This window comes from Nerophis lumbriciformis, linkage group LG04 (assembly GCF_033978685.3).
Source record: "Nerophis lumbriciformis linkage group LG04, RoL_Nlum_v2.1, whole genome shotgun sequence".
In the NCBI taxonomy this organism is placed as follows: domain Eukaryota; kingdom Metazoa; phylum Chordata; class Actinopteri; order Syngnathiformes; family Syngnathidae; genus Nerophis; species Nerophis lumbriciformis.
Genome location: NC_084551.2, coordinates 36,264,772 through 36,286,272, shown reverse-complemented (window position 1 = coordinate 36,286,272; position 21,501 = coordinate 36,264,772). Strand labels below are relative to the sequence as shown.

At 39.3% G+C, this 21,501-nt stretch overlaps 1 protein-coding gene across 3 annotated transcripts; it reads left to right on the top strand.

The window, feature by feature from the left end:
• The first annotated feature begins 4,251 nt into the window (after nt 1-4,251).
• Nucleotides 4,252-21,270, top strand: smpd5 (sphingomyelin phosphodiesterase 5). Of its 3 annotated transcripts, XM_061953851.1 has the most exons (11): nt 4,252-4,335; nt 4,493-4,550; nt 5,006-5,073; nt 12,141-12,213; nt 15,541-16,718; nt 18,429-18,504; nt 18,579-18,719; nt 18,810-18,899; nt 18,991-19,054; nt 20,263-20,422; nt 20,555-21,270. In XM_061953851.1, the coding sequence occupies exons 5-11, from the start codon at nt 15,624-15,626 to the stop codon at nt 20,645-20,647; spliced, it is 1,719 nt and encodes a 572-aa protein (XP_061809835.1). In that variant the 5' UTR covers nt 4,252-4,335; nt 4,493-4,550; nt 5,006-5,073; nt 12,141-12,213; nt 15,541-15,623; the 3' UTR covers nt 20,648-21,270. The 3 variants fall into 3 exon arrangements, with proteins under 3 accessions (XP_061809835.1, XP_061809843.1, XP_061809852.1); XM_061953859.1 differs by lacking the exon at nt 12,141-12,213; XM_061953868.1 differs by lacking the exons at nt 4,252-4,335; nt 4,493-4,550; nt 5,006-5,073; nt 12,141-12,213 and adding an exon at nt 12,226-12,365.
• Nucleotides 21,271-21,501: the final 231 nt, after the last annotated feature.

Below are 21,501 nucleotides of genomic sequence, written 5' to 3'. Positions count from 1 at the left end.
ACCTACAAACACGCTCTTACCGTAGCTAAAACTGAATACTATAATCTTATTCGTCTTAATAAGAACAAGCCTACATTTTTGTTTAACACCATAGCATCACTAACCCAACCAGGGTCTTCTCTCAGTAGCTCCACCCACTCGGCTGATGACTTTATGCAATTCTTTACTGAAAAAATTGAGCTCATTAGAAAGGAGATTAAAGACACAAAGTCCAAGCTTCAACTGGGTTTCATAAACATAGATGTGAATGTATGCATAATGCATCATGCAAAATGCTTTCCAAAAAACTTGTTTTGATGAATTAACATTAGAGGAACTCTTGGAACTTGTTAATGGGACAAAACAAACACCTTGTCTACTTGACACGCTTCCTGGGAAACTCATCAAGGAGCTGTTTGTAATATTAGGACCATCAGTGCTAAATATCACTTATTTATCACTTTCCTCTGGTACTATTCCACTAGAATTCAAAACAGCGGTTATTCATCCTCTGCTCAGAAGACCTAACCTCGATTCGGACCTCCTGCTAAACTACAGACTGCTGTCGCGCCCAGGCCCGGCCCTAACCAATCTGGCGCCCTAGGCAAGATTTTAGGTGGCGCCCCCCCACATCGGCAGTGAAGTGTATATACTCACAAGAACCCGAATAGCTTTGTCTTTGACCTTTTTTTTTTACTTACAACTATACCTAATATATAAAGGGGTGGAAAAGTGACTATTACCTGCAGGGCAAACATTAGCTAACCAGAAGGCAATAACAATGTAAACAAAAAACACCTGCTTGAGAGAGACCTAATACAAACATTTATATGCACGTACAACATTTAGAACTTTTAGCATATCAGTATGTGGAATTAAATTATGGAATAGATTAAGTAAAAAAGTTAAAAATTGTACTGATATGATCCAGTTTAAGAGGTTGTTCAAAATAATAGTGCTTACAGAGTACAAAGAAGAAGAATTATGAGAAATACTTTCAACCTTATTGAAAATAAGATATTCTTCATCTCAGTATGTTAATAATGACTGAATTAATTAATTAATTACATATTACAAAACTGTTGTATACTAACTCATAGATGTTATTTTATTATATAAAAAGGTCAGTAATGATTCTATATATTTGTAAACGCTTTGAAGTAGGAAAGAGGTAGGATTAAATAAGCTTTGCTTCTTCCTACTCCTTTTCGGGCATGATGTAAAATGAAATGATATGAAATTGTGTGATGTATTATGATGTAAGTGTGTTCATGTTCGAAAGAAACTAAAGAAAGAAAGAAATGTCCCTGAGGAATGTAAAGTGGGAGTACTGTAATTACCTAACGTTACATTATTATTTTCCATAACAATTTAGCCCCCTCCACAATATTAACCCGACGTTAAAACAGAACTAGCTATTTATTGATTAGCAATTGCCGAATCATGTAACATTAGCTTAATGCTAAAAAGCCAGCTACTATCACATTCTGTAACAGACAAATAATTTCATGTAGGCTAACGTTACCTACCTGCTACCTCTGTCTTTTCTCGTTTCTCCTCCTCTTCTTTTCTCTTTTTTCTTCCCTGGGCACCTGACAGTTTTGGCATCTTGTGTTGATTTTTTGATGTGGGGACGTCCAAAAAGAGTCACGATACGGGAAGGGAGGGGGCGCACCGTGCGGGGGAGGAGGGGGGGCGTAATGTTGTAACAAATAATATTTCTATAAATAGGCTTTACTTTGCATTTTAATTAACGTGGGATTATTTTTTGTATTTAGAAATAATAGTACCAACTTTTTTTCTTTTCTTTTTTTCTCCCAACATTTGTGGCACTGGCGTGGCGCCCCCTGATGGACGGCGCCCTTAGCATTTGCCTATACGGCCTATGCCACGGGCCGGCCCTGGTCGCGCCTCCCCTTTATCTCTAAAATCCTCCAAAAAATTGGTGCACAACAACTAAATCAATACTTAGCGTCTAACAATCTTTGAGAACCCTTCCAATCGAGGTTTAGGGCAAATCTCTCTACTGAGATGGCCCGCGCAAAAGTGACTAATGATTTGTTGTTAGTTTTATCTAACTACTCAGTGGCCTAGTGGTTAGAGTGTCCGCCCTGAGATTGGTAGGTTGTGAGTTCAAACCCCGGCCGAGTCATACCAAAGACTATAAAAATGGGACCCATTACCTCCCTGCTTGGCACTCAGCATCATGGGTTGGAATTGGGGGTTAAATCACCTAAAATGATTCCCGGCCGCGGTACCGCTGCTGCCCACTGCTCCCCTCACCTCCCGGGGGGTGAACAAGGGGATGGGTCAAATGCAGAGGACAAATTTCACCACACCTAGTGTGTGTGTGACAATCATTGGTACTTTAACTTTAACTTAACTATGGATGCAGATGCGTCATCCATGTTGCTGCTACTTGATCTCAGTGCTGCTTTCAATACCGTTGCTCATAACTTTCTATTAAAAACGCATGAAATCATGTGTCGGTATGTCAGACTTAGCTTTTTTTTGGTCTATCTCACTGAAAGGATGCACTGTGTATCCCCATAATACCGTGACCTTGTGGTATGTTAAGGTAACTTGCGGAGTCCCACAGGGTTCGGCGCTTGGCCCCGCTCTCTTCAGCAATTATATGCTGCCACTGAGCAACATCATTAGCAAATACGGTTAGTTTTCACTGTTATGATGACAGCCAACTCTACATGCCCCTAAAGCTGGCCAACATACCAGATTGTAGTCATCTGGTGGTGTGTCTTAAAGAAATTAAACAATGGATGCCTGGCAACTTCCTACATCTTAACGCTAAGAAAACGGAAATGCCACCAGTGACACTGAGATCATTATACATGTGTTCGTTACATTTCGTCTCAAATACTGTAACGTAAATATTTTTGGGGCTCCCGAGGTCCAGCATTATTAGAATACAGTTGGTTCAAAATGCGGCTGCTAGACTTTTGACTAGGACAAGAACATTGGATCATATTACGCCTGTACTGGCTCACCTGCACTGGCTTCTGGTACACTTAAGGTGCGACTTTAAGGTTTTATCTCTTACGTACAAAATACTAAACGGCTTAGCACTATCTTATCTTGCTGATTGTTTTGTACCCAACGTTTCCGTCCAGAAACCTATGTCCAAGAACGCTGTTTTATTAGTGATACCCAGAGCCCCCAAAAAGTCTGCAGGCTCTAGTGTTTTCTATTCAAGCTCCAGTACTCTGGAATGTCCTCCCAGCAACAGTTAAAGATGCCACCTCAGTAGAAGCATTTAAGTCACACCTTAAAACTAATCTGTATACTATAGCTTTTTGACCATTTGACCTGTCGCTTCTCGTTTTTTGCACCCTCTCCTGCAAGGAAAAGGCTACGGGTAATCCCTGGAGAGATACAAGTCTGATGGAGACCCCCTACAATCTTCTGCTTGCCCCCAATGGTCTGGACTCTCACATTATCATTAATAATTTGCAAAAACTGTTCCCATTTGGCAAGACACTTCACCCTTGCTCCTGATGGGTCCTGGTTAGCGCCTTGCATGGCAGCTCCTGCCATCAGTGTGTGAATGTGTGTGTGAATGGGTGAATGTGGAAATAGTGTCAAAGCGCTTTGAGTTCCTTAAAAAAGGTAGAAAAGCGCTAGACAAGTACAACCCATTTACCATTTACCATTGCAGCCGGTCACCCAGGATGCGGATTCAGACCAGTGATGTCATTGTGGCCTCTGTAGCCCTTCTAGGCACCTGTGATTAAGGGCTGTATACATTTATTTTGATTGATGATTATAATGTTTATAAACACCAAATAAGTCACTGGACACGAGACAAAAATACAACATTTCAAGCAGAGCCAACAAATATAGTTTACACTTTTTTCCCCCCCACACTTTATTTTGTACAATTGTATGTAAGAAGTGGGAATACTTTTGTTGAGATTGCTAAATTATCCCATATTGATGTATTTATATATTTTTAACAGATTATCCATCCATCCATTTTCTACCGCTTATTCCCTTTGGGGTCGCGGGGGGCGCTGGAGCCTATCTCAGCTACAATCGGGCGGAAGGCGAGGTACACCCTGGACAAATCGCCACCTAATCGCAGGGCCAACACAGATAGATAGACAGACAACATTCACACTCACATTCACACACTAGGGCCAATTTAGTGTTGCCAATCAATTTATCCCCAGGTGCATGTCTTTGGATATATTTTTTCTATTTGTCTGTTGGTATCGAATCGATATAAAAATGTATGTGTCGCCCCATAGTATCGCCATATGGACTATACTGTAAAGTATTACCCAACAAGAGGAACTGGCTACCGTAAAGTGTGGACTTTTGTTGTAAAGGTGACCAAAGGTAACCCAGTCGTCGAAAAACTGAATTTTAATCCACCACCGAAACATTTGTATCATTTATCGTGCTAATTCATTGTTTTCTATCACTGTAAACGTGATGACATATTTGTACTCAAGAATAACTTGGTTTTGAAGGTGACTTGCCTTGTTTTTAATAGAAGTCGCAAATTCACGAGAAGCGGAAGTTAGCTTCATCGACATGACGTTTGATGTAGGGTAGGTGTTTAATCTCACCTTTTATTTGTCTTTTTGTTGAATTACTCTTTTTTTAATGGCACACGTAGCATTGTAAGTGAGATTGAATATTTTTACCTAACACAAAGTCACCCAATGTTTGATAATACTAAATTAGAGTAAAACTCGTAAGCCATTTGAATAGAAATGAAACGTGTTTTAAGAGCTGGACTGCCACCTAGTGGTATTGTATGGATGTTGCTAGAATTCTTTGTACTGCATTTTGTCTAGGCACTGGAAGCACAAAAAACCCAATCTTGGTTCAAGTAGTTATGTGTTTAACATGGCATGTCTTTGTTATAATTATTAGTGTATGTATGACAGTTATGAATTAATTGTAATAGCCATTGTGAGTGGAGTTTGCATGTTCCTGTGGTTTTGAATGGCTGCATGTCTATATGTCCGGTGTGATTGATTGTACCTCATACCTCACACAGCTGGGATAGGCTCCGGCTCACCACGGAGGACACCTTGGACTGGTGACCAGTCAATCGCAGGATACAAAGTAGGCAAACAACCACTCACAGTTGAACCACTTCCCCATCAGTGACCATAGAAATCTACTCTATGTATTTGAAACGTCAAAGCCCGCCTTTTTTGATTTCACCTTCCATGTATCCCTCCAGACCTTTCTTGTCCTCACTGGTCAGGCAGTCGTGACTTTTTTTCTCTATAACCGTTTTCACCTTTGTGGACATTATCAAGGCGTTTGTCCAAGACTACATGTGACCCCTCTATATGTCCTACTGCCTGATCAGTTGCTGTGGCAACCTCAGACGGAAACGTCCATGGAACTTTGTGGCATTAGTAAGCAAGTACCAGCTTTTTTTTTCTGTTTGCGTTCTAACAGTGTTGGGGGAGAGACGTTTTTGTTTGATCTGAATCCTCAGATGAACAATTAAGATTTAAAATATGAACTCGATTGCCAACATTTTTTGTAGCAGGGGGGATGGACAAAAAATAATATATTACATTTTAGATAGGATTTTTAATAAAGAGGCTAATACAGGCATGTTTTATTGCAGTTTGAGTCACTGCTGTATCAAAGGAACGGTGCAACCTCAAACATATAGTTGTATCGCCCCCTTCTCTTTGTCATCCTCCATTAACGAGCAATTAGCCTGTAAAACAAACACACTCCACTGCGTTTGTTAACAAATCAGCCTTTGTGGAGCTCTGCACGCTACTTAGTGACACGCAAAGTATTGCTACAACAAGGTGTGCTCAGTACGGTACAGTACATCAAAACCAAATTAAGGAACATCAAAAAAGGAGTTTGATAAAGAGCAGCTGCAGCAGTTTATGCAATTTGCATCTTACGCTCTGACAAGAACAAGGCAGTCAATAGCAAAGAAAATAAATGAGCTCACGCACAAATGTAAAAGCTTGTGTATTGTGAAATGACACAGATCACTTTGTTGATTTACCATGTTGACTTAAATGAAACCCCTGGAAAAAATGCTTTTTAATTTTTTTTAATACAACCTTTATTTAACCAGGAAAAATCCCATTGAGATTAAAAACCTCTTCTTCAAGAGAGTCCTGGCCAAGAGGCAGCAAAGTTACACATAAAATCACATTCACATTACACATTAAAATGACAGGATGGACATCAAGTAAAACAGTTACAGATAATTGAGGCTCCTTTAAATGCACTCAGTTTAGATTTAAAAGCATTTAAGGATAACAAATTCAGTCAGCTTCCAGTCTCTTTGTAACATGTTACAAGCACAAGGAGCTGCATAAACAAAAGTTTTTTCCCCCCAGCTCGGTGCGAGCAAAAGAGACAGAGAGCAACAGGTGATCGTTGGATCTCAGAGCATAAAAGTCTGTACTTCTTTGTGAAATCAATGTACAAATGTAATCGGGCAATAGTCCCAGAAGAGCCTTGTAAATAAAAGTGTACCAATGACACTGTCTCCTAGTGGACAGAGAAGGCCATCCCACCCGAGAGTACAAGTCACAGTGGTTTTTGATTGATTGATTGATTGAAATTTTTATTAGTAGATTGCACAGTACAGTACATATTCCGTACAATTGACCACTAAATGGTAACACCCGAATAAGTTTTTCAACTTGTTTAAGTCGGGGTCCACGTAATCAATTCATGGTAAAGTGAGTCACGTCTCTACAGTTTGTGATGAACCTCAAAAAAGCATGGTAAACAGAGTCGACCATCTGAAGACAGGAACAAGTAGCATTCATATAAAAAAAGATCACCAGAGACAAGGCGCTTTTTTACACAAAAAGAAAAACATATTGTATTACGGAAGAAACCCCCCAATGTAAGTTTTAGTTTCTTCACCAGTTTATCAATAAAAGGTTTAAAAGTGAGAGAGTCATCATCAATTAAAACACCAAGGTATTTATATGCATGCACCACTTCTATGACATTCCCTTCAAGAGTGGACACTACCGGTGGAGTATGAAATCAGCAGTCTTGGAAGATGTTCATATTCGGTTGTTTAATTTTGTCGGGGGGGAAAAAAAGAGATAACAGACATGACACAAAAATAGTCATTTCAACTGGCAACTTTCTGGCTTTAAAACATACTAAATTAAACCAAAAAAATAAATGGTGTTAGCTGTTAACAGTTTCATTTTTAGATCAAGCAGAGTGGAAAAATATTTGTAATCATTGAATTCTAAGGAAAGAAATATGAAATCATGAAAAACAAACAAACTCTCCAACACACCACTAGCACTTTGTTGCACCACCTCTGACTATTATACCAGCTTGCAGTCTCTGAGGCATGGACTTAATGAGTGACAAATACAACTTTTCATCAATCTTCCACCAACTTTCTGTGATTGCTCTTGTCAGATCACCTTTGCAGGTTGAAGTCTTGTCATGGACCATTTTCTTCAATTTCCACCACACTTTTTCAATTGGCTTGAGATCCAGACTATTTGCAGACCATGACATTGACCTCATATGTCTTTCTTCAATGAATGTTTTTACAGTTTTTGCTCTATGGCAAGATGCATTGTCATCTTGAAAAATTATGTCATCATCCACAAACCTTTCCATTGATGGAATAGGAGATGTGTCCAAAATGTCAATGTACACTTGAGCGTTTAGCCATGATTGAAACCATGATTTATGTCAACCCACCTTGTGCAACAGTTAAGTGTACGCACTTCTTTCTAACTGCAGACTAATGAACAGATTTAATTGATGCCGGTGTTAGCTTTGCAAATTAATATTTACAGGGTTAATCCATAAAATTTACCTTAGGATTGGGTGATCCCATAATTTTCATTTTGCTTGATCTAAAAATAAAACTGACTACAACAATTTATTTTCCTGATTTCTTTTAGTGTTTTTTAAAGCCAGTAGGTAGCCATATTAAAAGTCTATAGTTCTGTGTCATGTCTGCTATCTGCTTTTTTTCTACAAAATTAAACAACTGAATGATCACCCCCCGTGTATGCTATGCCAGGAGTTGTACATTCTGAGGTTTTGTAGTTATGCAATGTTTCAAATCCATGCACTTTTATGGATAAAGACCTTCGTCTGCCAAATAATTACAAGACATAACAGCAGAGATCAGTGTTGCCACTTTCTCAACTGACAACTTTAGATTATTTGGGGGGGGGGGGGGGGGGGGGTTTACGACTGGTGACGAATCTAGCATTTTTTAGGGTCTTATTGGACACTTTAGAGATTCTACCATGAGTTAGATTTTTTTTTTAAACCTATTTGTTAAAGCAAATTGAGTAAAAGCAACTTAAAACAAAGGCTAAAAAACAGCCCACAATCAAGTCAGTGATTGCGCATAGAAATTAAAGCACATATTGCTTTTGGCATAAAAAAGACAAAATCAAAGCAGAAAATGTGTGTTTGTATTTTTAAACATACTGTACTTGTTTTGCCTGATATGTTTTTTGTATTTTTTTTTCTCGTCTACAATTTACATAAATATTACAAGCACATGCGTCATGGCCAATTATGCAAATTAGACTATGGCTTTATCCAGCTCCCCGACCAATAGTGTGGGAAAGACTGTAATATGCCCTCATTCAACATTAAAAACACAGGCCGTGATTTAAAATCCCCACTAAATGAGAATTTCTTCATCCTTTACCACATTTAACGAGTTCTAATTGGCTGTTGTGTTGAAGTTATTGGCAGTGGACACAGCTGCTGCTCGGCAACAAGGAGCTGTCCCTGAACCCTGAAGAATACGTCTTTTATCGCACTTCTGATGCACTTGGACTTTGTCAACCACTTACTCTACATTATTTCTATTATTACAAAGAAAAATAAATAGCTGAGCGAAAGGAACTGATAGAAACTATTGGATCAAAATGTTGTTGTTGCCGATTGTGTGCATTAAGGCATGTTTCTTTAGTCATTGTTGTGTTTTGTAGCATTCACTGAGCAAAGTAGCACATATCCTTCACCTGTGGGCTGTTTTATAAAATGTAAATACTGTAACAGGACCACCCCTGGCTAAATTACAAACCCCGTTTCCATATGAGTTGGTAAATTGTGTTAGATGTAAATATAAACGGAATACAATGATTTGCAAATCCTTTTCAACCCATATTCAATTGAATGCACTACAAAGACAAAATATTTTATGTTCAAACTCATAACCTTTATTTTTTTTTGCAAATAATAATTCACTCAGAATTTCATGGCTGCAACACGTGCAAAAGTAGTTGGGAAAGGGCATGTTCACCACTGTGTTACATGGCCTTTCCTTTTAACAACACTCAGTAAACGTTTGGGAACTGAGGAGACACATTTTTTAAGCTTCTCAGGTGGAATTATTTCCCATTCTTGCTTGATGTACAGCTTAAGTAGTTCAACAGTCCGGGGGTCTCCGTTGTGTTATTTTAGGCGTCATAATGCGCCACACATTTTCAATGGGAGACAGGTCTGGACTACAGGCAGGCCAGTCTAGTACCCGCACTCTTTTACTATGAAGCCACATTGATGTAACATGTGGCTTGACATTGTCTTGCTGAAATAAGCAGGGGCGTCCATGGTAACGTTGCTTGGATGGCAACATATGTTGCTCCAAAACCTGTATGTACCTTTCAGCATTAATGGCGCCTTCACAGATGTGTAAGTTACCCATGTCTTGGGCACTAATACACCCCCATACCATCACAGATGCTGGCTTTTCAACTTTGCGCCTATAACAATCCGGATGGTTCTTTTTCTCTTTGGTCCGGAGGACACGACGTCCACAGTTACCAAAAACAATTTGAAATGTGGACACGTCAGACCACAGAACACTTTTCCACTTTGTATCAGTCCATCTTAGATGAGCTCAGGCCCAGCGAAGCCGACGGCGTTTCTGGGTGTTGTTGATAAACGGTTTTCGCCTTGCATAGGAGAGTTTTAACTTGCATTTACAGATGTAGCGACCAACTGTAGTTACTGACAGTGGGTTTCTGAAATGTTCCTGAGCCCATGTGGTGATATCCTTTGCACACTGATGTCGCTTGTTGATGCAGTACAGCCTGAGGGATTGAAGGTCACAGGCTTAGCTGCTTACGTGCAGTTATTTCTCCAGATTCTCTGAACCCTTTGATGATATTACGGACCGTAGATGGTGAAATCCCTAAATTCCTTGCAATAGCTGGTTGAGAAAGGTTTTTCTTAAACTGTTCAACAATTTGCTCACGCATTTGTTGACAAAGTAGTGACCCTCGCCCCATCCTTGTTTGTGAATGACTGAGCATTTCATGGAATCTACTTTTATGCCCAATCATGGCACCCACCTGTTCCCAATTTCCCTGTTCACCTGTGGGATGTTCCAAATAAGTGTTTGATGAGCATTCCTCAACTTTATCAGTATTTATTGCCACCTTTCCCAACTTCTTTGTCACGTGTTGCTGGCATCAAATTCTAAAGTTAATGATTATTTGCAAAAAAAAAATGTTTATCAGTTTGAACATCAAATATGTTGTCTTTGTAGCATATTCAACTGAATATGGGTTGAAAATGATTTGCAAATCATAGTATTCAGTTTATATTTACATCTAACGCAATTTCCCAACTCATATGGAAACAGGGTTTGTATACTAATACCTAAAAATGTTCATTATCATTGAATGATTGCATTTTTTTATCACAATTATAATCAGACAAAAACACAGGAATGAGGTGTAACAATATCAATTAAATATTTAAATGATTTCCTACTATTGGCTATGATTTAAATCATTTGGAGGGTTTTTTACCCTCAAAGCTCTCCTGTGTCCAGGGACTATTTTCCCGAATTTGCAAACAATAACAAAAACGACATAAGATTATTTGATAGTAAAAAATATCGATCTAACCACTGTGTTATCGACCTGATCCTATATTGTCTATATTTACATTCAAGAGCTCTACAGTAGCTTGCAATTAGCAAGTGTGTGTCGTGTAGCGTGTTAAGCTATTCCTCGTCCTCCAGTGATAATGAAACTTGTGAGAAACTGAGTTTTTTTTGCTGCCATGAAAGCGAGTGACATTAGCCACTAGCTAGAATGCTACATTGAGTTGAGGATGCGTTCGTTGGCTGTCACTGTCAAATTTGCTTGACATAACATGACTTCAGGGGTAATCAATAGTATTATCTGCTCTATTGTTGGCCAAATCTATATTGTATACAGTATATAGCGCTTGGGGAATACATTGTTCAATAATTAATTTTTTTAGTCAATTTTGGTGCAAATGTAATATGAATTAGCAAATATGGGATCGAACCCAACAAGTTTAGGGAAATTTACTAATATATTCTTATCAGTGACAGAGCAGGAAGAGGCTAGGAATATGTTTGTGGTAAAATGTCATATTAAGCACCTTGTCATTCATTAGTTGACATTTTGCATGCGCCTTTTCATACAAAATGAGGCTCCAAACGGATGTCAGGGCCCTACGCACAATGTGTGATCTGCGTATATGTTGAAATATTCATAAAGTGAGTTCTGTCATCATTTGCCCTGTTAAACTTTTGATACATCTTGTTAAAAATAATGTTCTATTGAGATGTTTGTACGGTGTGATCTGCGCATATGCAGAAATATTCATAAAGTGAGTGCTGTCATCATTTGCCCTGTTAAACTTTTGATACATCTTGTTGAAAATACATTTCTATTGAAATGTTTGCAGAGTCCAGTGATAAACCTATGTCAAGGTGACCTACTATCACACATACTTAAAGAAACGTATATGTGTCATGTTCACATTCCCACTCACCTTGCTGATAAGTCAAGTTGTCTCTTCTAATTTCTGTGAGAATGAGATATAATTTCCAAAAAGTGGTATATTATTGCAATATTATCATCTCCTCTATATGAGCCTTATTACTTATCCGGTGTCAGTGTGTGTGAAAAAAGACAGATGGTTCAGATATCAGCTTGTACTTTGGAGCTAACTCTAATCACAGATTGCCCAAACTTTGTGGTTCCTGGCCAAGCATGTATACGAACAGTGAAACAAAATGAATTGCATCAAATGTTACATTAAATAGTTTTGGAAATAATATTCTATTGAGGTAGTATTATACGGGATGAATTGGTAAATTGATATCAAAGCTGAGCTGCTTTGTTTTTTGTGACGTCACACAGGTGGGTCACATGACAGACCGTGACGTCAAACGGATTAGGCTGCCTTAAATATTATTGAAAGACAGATGACATGGTAAGTGTTTATTTGGACTCATTGACTCGTTTTTTTGTGTTTTTAAGATGTAGTTTGATTATTTAACGTGTGTTGTGACTACACGTTAAACTGTGACGTAAATATGTTTGCAACTAACTAATTAATGAGTTCTCCCCGGATTCTTTGCTAGGGTACTAATACGACTGTTTGAGTTAGCTGTCTGACGCTAGCTATGCGATGCTATATTGACATAACAATACAATAATGACAATATACTGTTCGTGGGCATTATTAATGTTATAATGACCAGCATATGGTCACATATATACAGTGCGTGTTATAAAAGTGTGTTTTATATTCGTTGTGAACATTGCTAGCTTAGCATGCCAACACACTGGCGACATTAAGCACCTTCAATGAGCATGTCATCAATTGTTCGAACAAGCACTTCATATTCGTGTTGCTACCATGATATAATACAGTTTATAATATAGTTTCCTATGTGTTTTTTATCTTCAAAATGATGAATGAACGCTAGATGTTCGGTCAGGGAATATGGAACTTACTTCCTGGTTGGTAGTTTGAACATTCCGCCCTCAGTCCAGCTGACTCATTTTAAAGACAACATCAACAACACTAAAATGATAGTTATGCTCTTTATAAAGCATGTCTTTTTTTGTGTGACTCATTGTTATGTTCTTTTAAAAAATCGTATGAATTGTCTCTCATTTTTTGAAATATTGAAAAATGATCTGGGACAGCTCTTATAAAGTCATATTCATAAGACAACGAATACAAATATAGAGCAACCGTTTTAAAATCAGTGCAGCTGAAGTATTTATGTTTGTAGTGTATTTTAATCCCAATTGTACACAATCCTTCCAATCGAGGGCAGCACGGCGGTAGAGGGTTTAGTACGTCTGCCTCACAATACGAAGGTCCTGAGTAGTCCTGAGTTCAATCCCGGGCTCGGGATCTTTCTGTGTGGAGTTTGCATGTTCTCCCCGTGACTGTGTGGGTTCCCTCCGGGTACTCCGGCTTCCTCCCACCTCCAAAGACATGCACCTGGGGATAGGTTGATTGGCAACACTAAATTGGCCCTAGTGTGTGAATGTGAGTGTGAATGTTGTCTGTCTATCTATGTTGGCCCTGCGATGAGGTGGCGACTTGGCCAGGGTGTACGCCGCCTTCCGCCCGATTGTAGCTGAGATAGGCTCCAGCGCCCCCCGCGACCCCGAAGGGATTAAGCGGTAGAAAATGGATGGATGGATGTACACAATCCTTCCAATCGAGGGCAGCACGGTGGAACAGGGGTTAGTGCATTTGCCTCACAATACGAAGGTCCTGGGTTCGATCCTGGGCTCGGGATCTTTCTGTGTGGAGTTTGCATGTTGACTGCATGGGTTCCGTCCGGGTAACCTCCAAAGGGAATAGGTTGATTGGCAACACTAAATTGGCCCGAGTGTGTGAATGTTGTCTGTCTATCTGTGTTGGCCCTGCGATGAGGTGGCGACTTGTCCAAGGGTGTACCCTGCCTAACGCCCGAATGCAGCTGAGATTGGCTCCAGCACCCCCCGCGACCCCAAAAAGACGCAAGCGGTAGAAAATGGATAGATGGATGGGCTTCCCATCGGACAGCAGTCTATTTTATGGCAGCGGTGGGTTGCTTGCACAAGACATAGCCGCCTGGAAGTGCTTTTTCACGTCGGAGCAAATTTCTCTTCAACACGTTTGTTTTTTTTTCCTGTTTTTTTTTTAAAGAGTATCTTAAGGTGTCTGATTACTCATTAAATACATTGCGAAGTTAGCGATACCTAATCCTCCTGCTCCCTCTTATTCTCTGGCAGGCCAGCTGCGTTTTAATGTGTTTATGAGCGAGCGTGAACGAGTAGCACCAGATCAATTTGCGGCAGTCAATGTCTTAGTGGTGAATCATGAATGTGTCTGAAACACTGGTATGACTTGACTTCAGGGGTAATCAATTTAGTAAGACTTAAAATACAGTATGTCACAAATGTGAGTATTTATGTATACATAGTGCAATTGTTTAGTGTGCAAAATGTATTATTTATTATACATTTTTAGTAGTTTTATTAAGTTGTATTTTTGTTACTGTATGTAAAAATCTGCAGTGCAATCACATAATTTCCCCATTGTGGGATAAATAAATTTGATACTATCATATCCTACTAGGGGTGTTCCGAATCGCAAGCCTTATATATTACGATTCTGAATCAATTAAAAATTTTCAAGAATCAATTTAAAAAATATATATTTTACAGGCCACCTCCACGCTTACTCAGTGCGCGTATACGGCCAAGAGGAGCTTTTTTTTTTAACCTGTTTTATAAATGCTTTATTATAATTTAGATAAATATTTTGCAAGAATTGGGTCGATTCGAGGTTGCTGTTAAACCGAGAATCGATTCTGAAAAGCCTCGTCACCATTCAAATTGGAATTGAATCGTGAGTTGTTGAAAAATGTACATCCCAAGACAATACTTTAAAACATATACTTGGCTATACTGTTAAGTAGTCAGTGTACAGCTGTAGAGCAGTACAAACTGTTCGCCGCGGTGTCCGACACGTCGATCGCCGCAGTGGGCGGAGTCAGGACGGCGGCGGCACTCGGACTCGTTCTCCTTGCTGCACCACTGGAATTGAGTAAAAAAAACAATTATTGCTTAAATAGATTGGGACACAAGTGATTACAAAAATGATTTTGTCTTTCTATGTTAAAACATGTCATTGGTAGTGTCATGGCCTGGGGCTGCATGAGTGCTGCCGGCACTTGAGGGATACATGGACTACAAAATGTACTGTGACTGAGACACACAATTAGCTGCTAGCCGCCTGTCAGCCGGAGACAAAAAATGAAAATTGTCTGTCAACAACCGGCATTAAAATATATAGCTTGGCAATGGACAATCACATACTTTTTTACGAAAATCATCCGATATCAGTAGGCACGTCCCTAATCTAAATCCATAAACTAGAACATAGCATCAGGAGGATGGTTTTTAATTGTGAAGTTGCAACATCATCATTCTTGAATATACCTTGTAGCGTACCCCACCTTTTTCCTGTTAGACTACATATCTCATCTGTTCATGCACTTGAGGGTGTGACAGTTTATTTTTTACTGCACTCTTTTCCAGCATTATATATATTTGTTATTGTGTTTTTCTTTTCGCCTCTTCTGTAAGCTAATGAAACACATTGGTGTGAGTTTGTGCTACATTCTGTATTTGTCTGCTGTAAATCAGTGAATGTCAGTGCATGTGCAGACATGAAGCCCCTGTCATTCTTGTAAATCCACATTGTGGAGTGGTGATGTAACGTGCAGCTTCTTTTTCCTGTTTCCAGTCCCGAGTTGGGTCCACAAAGTATAACCCAGGAATGAAGCGACACCTGATTTCTGGTTTAGTTTAGACAAAGTGTCCCGTGGCATGGCCCTGGAGACGTCCCCATTTCCCAACCGGTGTGCTGCCGGCGTCCATGCGGCGGGATGGGTTTTGATTCTACCTTGCTTCTGGTTTCTTGACCGCCTCATCGCCGTGTGCAAGTCGACCACGCTGGAGCAGACGCACAGACAAGAGGAGGAATGCTACCTCCACCCCCTCAAGGTCGTCTTCGGCTCTATCACCTTCCTTATTCTGTTTCTCTTGACGGCGCCCATAGCCTTGCTGGGTTTTCTGCTGTGGGCACCGCTGCAAGCGTGGCGCAGACCCTTCTGCTACCACCGAGATGCGACGTCGCTGCAGTGTGAGACCCACAGTGGCTTTGAGCTAGAAGGAAAGGCATCGTTTGGCTTTGCATCAGCCAACTTGTGTCTTCTCCCCGACAGCCTCGCTCGCTTTAACAACCTGGGACACACTCAGCGCAGGGCTCTTGCTATTGGCGAGTGCATAGCGCAGGGCGTGGGCCGTCCCAACATCCGCATCTTTATCGACTCCCCCAGCAGCTGCAGTACTCTTAGCCCCTCCAACAGTATTGTCCGCGCGCTTAATTCCTCCTCATGTAGTGCCACAGACAGACAGACTGCGCCCCCCGAGAGTGATGTATTTGGAGTAAAGGCCTGCAACGGAGCGGTTTATGTACCTTGTGGAGATACAAAGGAGCCGTCTGCTGAGTTACCATCCATCCAGCACAACTCCAACCACAACGCTAACCAGCAGGGGCCAACAGGTCAGCGCAGGGCACCTCGTGCTTTACTCTCCCAGGGTCTTGGCCAACAGGGTGATGTGCCCTGGGAAGTGTCAACGTTGTTTCCTGCCAATGTGGACATTCTTTGCTTAGAGGAGGTGTTCGATAAAAGGGCCGCACAAAAACTCACCTGTACGCTGAGTCCTTTTTTTGGGCACATACTCTATGACATTGGAGGATACGCCTGCCAACCACCGTGCAGCTGTTCCACTTTCAAGTTCTTCAATAGCGGCCTCTTCCTTGCCAGCCGATTTCCCATCCAGGAGGCTGAGTACCACTGCTTTCCGAACAGCCGAGGGGAAGACGCGCTGGCTGCCAAGGGCCTCCTCGCCGCTAAGGTACGATTTTACCGAAAGCATCTTTTGTTAACTTTAGTCGGAGAAGTCACAGGATTATTTATCCACACTATTCTGGGCCTGTGGTTGGTATTTGTATTAATAAAAACATGATCCCACAGGAAATAATAGAATTACCCTGAATACGCAATTTAAAACGCTGTATAAATAACCGCCTGCTGATTTTTAAGATCATTTACACGTCATTGTCTTATGCCACTATATTAGAGAACAGATATCAACCAAGTCAGCTGTGTTCATCTTACTATATTCTTATTCTTCCTAATATTGGGTAGATACCACAGTGGTTAGAGCCATAGTTTTTACTATCCAAAATACTTTTTTTTTTTTTGGATTGCTTATAAACATTGTCTGATTATAATTGTGATAAATAAAACATGTGATCATGTAATGATCTGGGAAATGTGGAGTATCCGCATTGGTTTGACCAATATTGCCTCTGTAACCACTTGGTATTGGATCAATACCCACGTTTGTTGTATCACCCAAAACTAATGTAAAGTATCCAAACAGATATAATAAGTGCTTACTATATTGTTACAGAAGTGTAGTTAGAACCATGTTATACCTGAAAGTAACCAGATATTAACAGTAAATTAGTAAGTAGATTGATTAAATAGTTTTAAGAAGTAATACAACCGGAAATCAGGCAATATGTTACTGCTTGCGTCAGATGCCAAATTAAGAGCCTTTGTAACCCATTCTGAAATGGTTCTATTATCATTTACATACCAAATATATTGTGATATATTTTGTTATCGCAGGAGGCTGCAATATATATCACAATATAGATATTAGGCCATATTGCTCATCCCTTATACTACTACATATATTTTTACTAACAAACTACAGTAATCCCTCATTTATCACTGTTAATTGGTTCCGGACATGACCGTGCTAAATGAATTTTTGCGAAGTAGAAATCATTAATTGTAATCAAATGTTTTCATAGCTGCAGCATATACAAGTGTTTATGACCTTCTAAATGCATTTTCTAACACTATGAGAGCCCTCTCGACATGAAATAACACCCTTTAGTAACTTTTACACTCACATAAAAGGATGTGGCGGGCTCGATCTGGCCCCCGAGCCTTGAGTTTGACACCTGTGAACTATATAGACAGTTTCATTATGATGTGTTTTGTTAGCAAGTGTGAACATGTCAAATAAAAAAAAATAAAAAAAACAACCTCTAAAGTCATATGTGTTGGTCCAAATGTACTTGTGGCGGGCCGCCAGGGTTAAATGAATGTATGGAAAACACTGTTGATATCTTGTCCTTGCATCATAGGTGACACAACTAATTAGTGTAACATCTCAATAGTTAATTTTTGTTTTAGAATGTGCTCAATGCCCAAAAAATTATTGGGACTTACCTCTGAATTTATTGATAATCTTATTTATCTCACAATATGAAATACAACTTATTTCACTAATTATTATTTATTTATTTTAATGTTATTATTTATGGAGTATATTGGGAATAAATTGAGAACAGGAAGTGAACAAAAGTGTTAGCAATTGCTATGTAATGGAAAGGGGGTAGGATTAAATAAGCTCTGCTTCTTCCTACTCCTTTTTAAACATGTTGATAAGAGGAACTGGAAATTGTGATGTGTTACGTTGTAACTGTATGCATGTTTGAAATAAACTCAAACTAATACCAATACAATCTAACATTTGTATCCTTAGGTGGTGATCGGGAAGAACCAGAAGCAGAAGAAAGTAGTTGGTTATTTTAACTGTATACACCTCCATGCACCAGAAGGTACATTTTCATCATCACTGAACTGCAACAGAAATCAACACAAGCGAGACGTGCTGAGAGTCTTTATGAATCAGGTGAAGGAGAGATCCGCTGTGAGCAATTAAACATGGTCACCAAGTGGATCGGGGACTTCCAAGCAGCCAACAGGCAGTCCGACGAGGAAGTGGCTTTTGATGTACTCTGTGGCGACTTTAACTTTGACAACTGCTCACCAGGTAGGTGTTTGTCTCCTTGCGCAATTTATTCTCCATTTCCGCCCCCCAAATAATCCACTTGAGTGTAGAACTGTTTTTCTGTCTTTCTAGATGACACTTTGGAACAGAACCACTGCCTCTTTGAGGAATACAAAGACCCTTGCAGGGCAGGACCAGGGAAAGAGAAGCCCTGGGTCATTGGTGCGTACATTTAACTATTTTAGTACGGTATTATGAGAGCATGGAAGAAGCAACTGTATTCTATTGCTTTATGGTAATTCCTGTGTTACAGGTACTCTACTAGAGCAGCCGACACTGTATGATGAGTGTGTAAACACTCCAGAAAACCTACAAAGGTACAATTAAGTTGTTTACTCTCTGAATATCAATAAGATGGTACCTCGGTTTTCATACGCCCCACTTCTCGTATGATTTGGTTTTCGGACCACCAACTATTACATGTAAAAAGCTGGTAAGGATGTAACGATAAACAGTATTATTGGCAAACGCGGTAAAACTGACTTGACGGTTAATATTACTGTTTTAAAACTGATCGATGCAGTAACTGCACTTTTATAAACTCACGAACTGACCATAGCTTAAATGCTACCATTAAAACAAGAGATATGAACATCTTTCCCCATTAAGAAAAGACATGCCCCAATCTAAACTTATATAAACACATTGGTGTTTGAGCAACTAAGATACTCAAATTTGTACATTGAATCGACAAGCTGTGCTCTCTTAGAACAGAATGATCGTTCTATACTCTGAGGAATACGAGACAAAATGTTTTTAAGGTGCGTTCAAGGACCGCTGAACAAAGTAGGACGCCACCACGCCCGCCAGAAATAATATATAATTATAATACATTTTATTTGTTTTGTACTTTCCATGTAAATAAATCTAAAAGTGCTCCAATATTTAAAACAATAAAAGCTTAGCCATTAAAAAGATAAAATACTAAGACTAAAACACTATCAGTGAAGCATAAGAAACACAAAACATGCAAAATAGTGGCTTTTCTAGCAGTGTGTCATCTATTTATTTGAGTTATTTCCAAAAAAGAAATAACTCGGTCAAAAGATTTTAGTGTGTATAAGTATTTTTTGAGCACATTAAAAAATACCGCAATAATGATGGTAACCATGATCATTTTAGTCAGGATAACTGTGATATGAATTAATAGATAAATAAATCCCTACGAGCTAGTTTAGCTTTTTTGCGTGCAATGTCTCTATGCTTCTTTTGTATTGAGTACGACTGGAAAATAAGTCCGTATGAGACCAAAGAAAGTAGCTAATGCAAGCAAAGAAGGTGAAAACACTATTTAATTCGAGAAATAACTCCAATAACCATTTTCTGAACGTAAAACTAATAATTCTCTATAAAATGATTTATATTTTTGGGTGTCAGGAGCGGATCAATTAGATTGACATGATTTCTTATGGAAAAAAATTATTTATTTTTTGTCTGACATTGTGGAACTGATTACTAATGCAAACCGAGGTACCAAAATGCCAACAGAAATACTTCCTTTGTCTAATTCTGTGTTTTTGTGCAGAACTTTAGAGAGTGAGATGCTCAGAAAGAGTTACATCTCCCCTCCCGTTCCTGCCACAGGCTCACCATTGGTTTACCCTGAAACTGACCAGCCGTGGATTGGTCGCAGGATTGATTATATCCTGTTCCGGGAAAAGTCCATTTCAAAGCACTGCCAAACAGTAAGTCGATGCACTTAGCGTTTTTTTCTTTTCTTAAACCAGTCAATTGAAGTAACAATACTTGGTGATAGCACATTTGCATGTTGTCATGAAACGGATGAGTTTTATAAAGTGTGAACTTTCTCCTTATAGGAAGTGGAAGAGGTATCGTTTATAACCCAGCTGGCTGGCCTGACAGACCATATCCCTGTGGGCTTAAGACTACATGTAACAATGGACTCCTGATGGCGTTAGAACACCATGTCATGTTCAGAAAAGGGAACAAAATGTACAAATGTACATTGCTGAAAAGCCACAATAATTTGATGTTTACATATTTTGATTAGAGAATTATTGCTGATGCACTCACACATCAAACCTATGTGAAACATCTCAGGTGGTATTAATAATATATGGGTTTGTCTGGGTACGCGATGTATCTAATGTTGTACATTAAGGCTTTTTCTAGATTTTGTACATGTACTGTTTTTATAATTCACTACGGGAATAAACATACCATTTTTTTTACAATGCCATTCTCTTTTGCTAAAGTTAACACTTACAAAGCACATTTAAATGCATGAATTATTCTTAATGAGGCTGAATTACCCCCAAAAAATCCTGGTTTCTACTCTTATTTGTGCCATCCATCCATTTTCTATACTGCTTGTCCTCACTCAGTGGAGCTGGAGTCTGTCCCAGCTAACTTCTGGTCACCAGGCAATCACAGGGCTATGGAGGTTAATTTGTGCCTTTCTTTGGAGACTGAATTTATGTAACTGATTTTTTTGCATTTGAATTTTGTGAACTTACATTTTTTACATCAACTTAGGCTGACAATTTATTTGAATAAAAAGTTGTGGGCAAAATTTGTGTTTAAAAATTCAATATGTAAATTTCCGTGTTTAAAAATGATGTGTTAAAACAAAGAACTGTAGAAAAATTCAGGGCTGAACTATGAACAGTGGCTTTTTAAATCAACTTATGCAGACAATGCGCTATAGCTCAGTTGGTAGAGTGGCCGTGCCAGCAACTTGAGGATTCCAGGTTCGATCCCTGCTTCCGCCATCCTAGTCAATGCCGTTGTGTCCTTGGGCAAG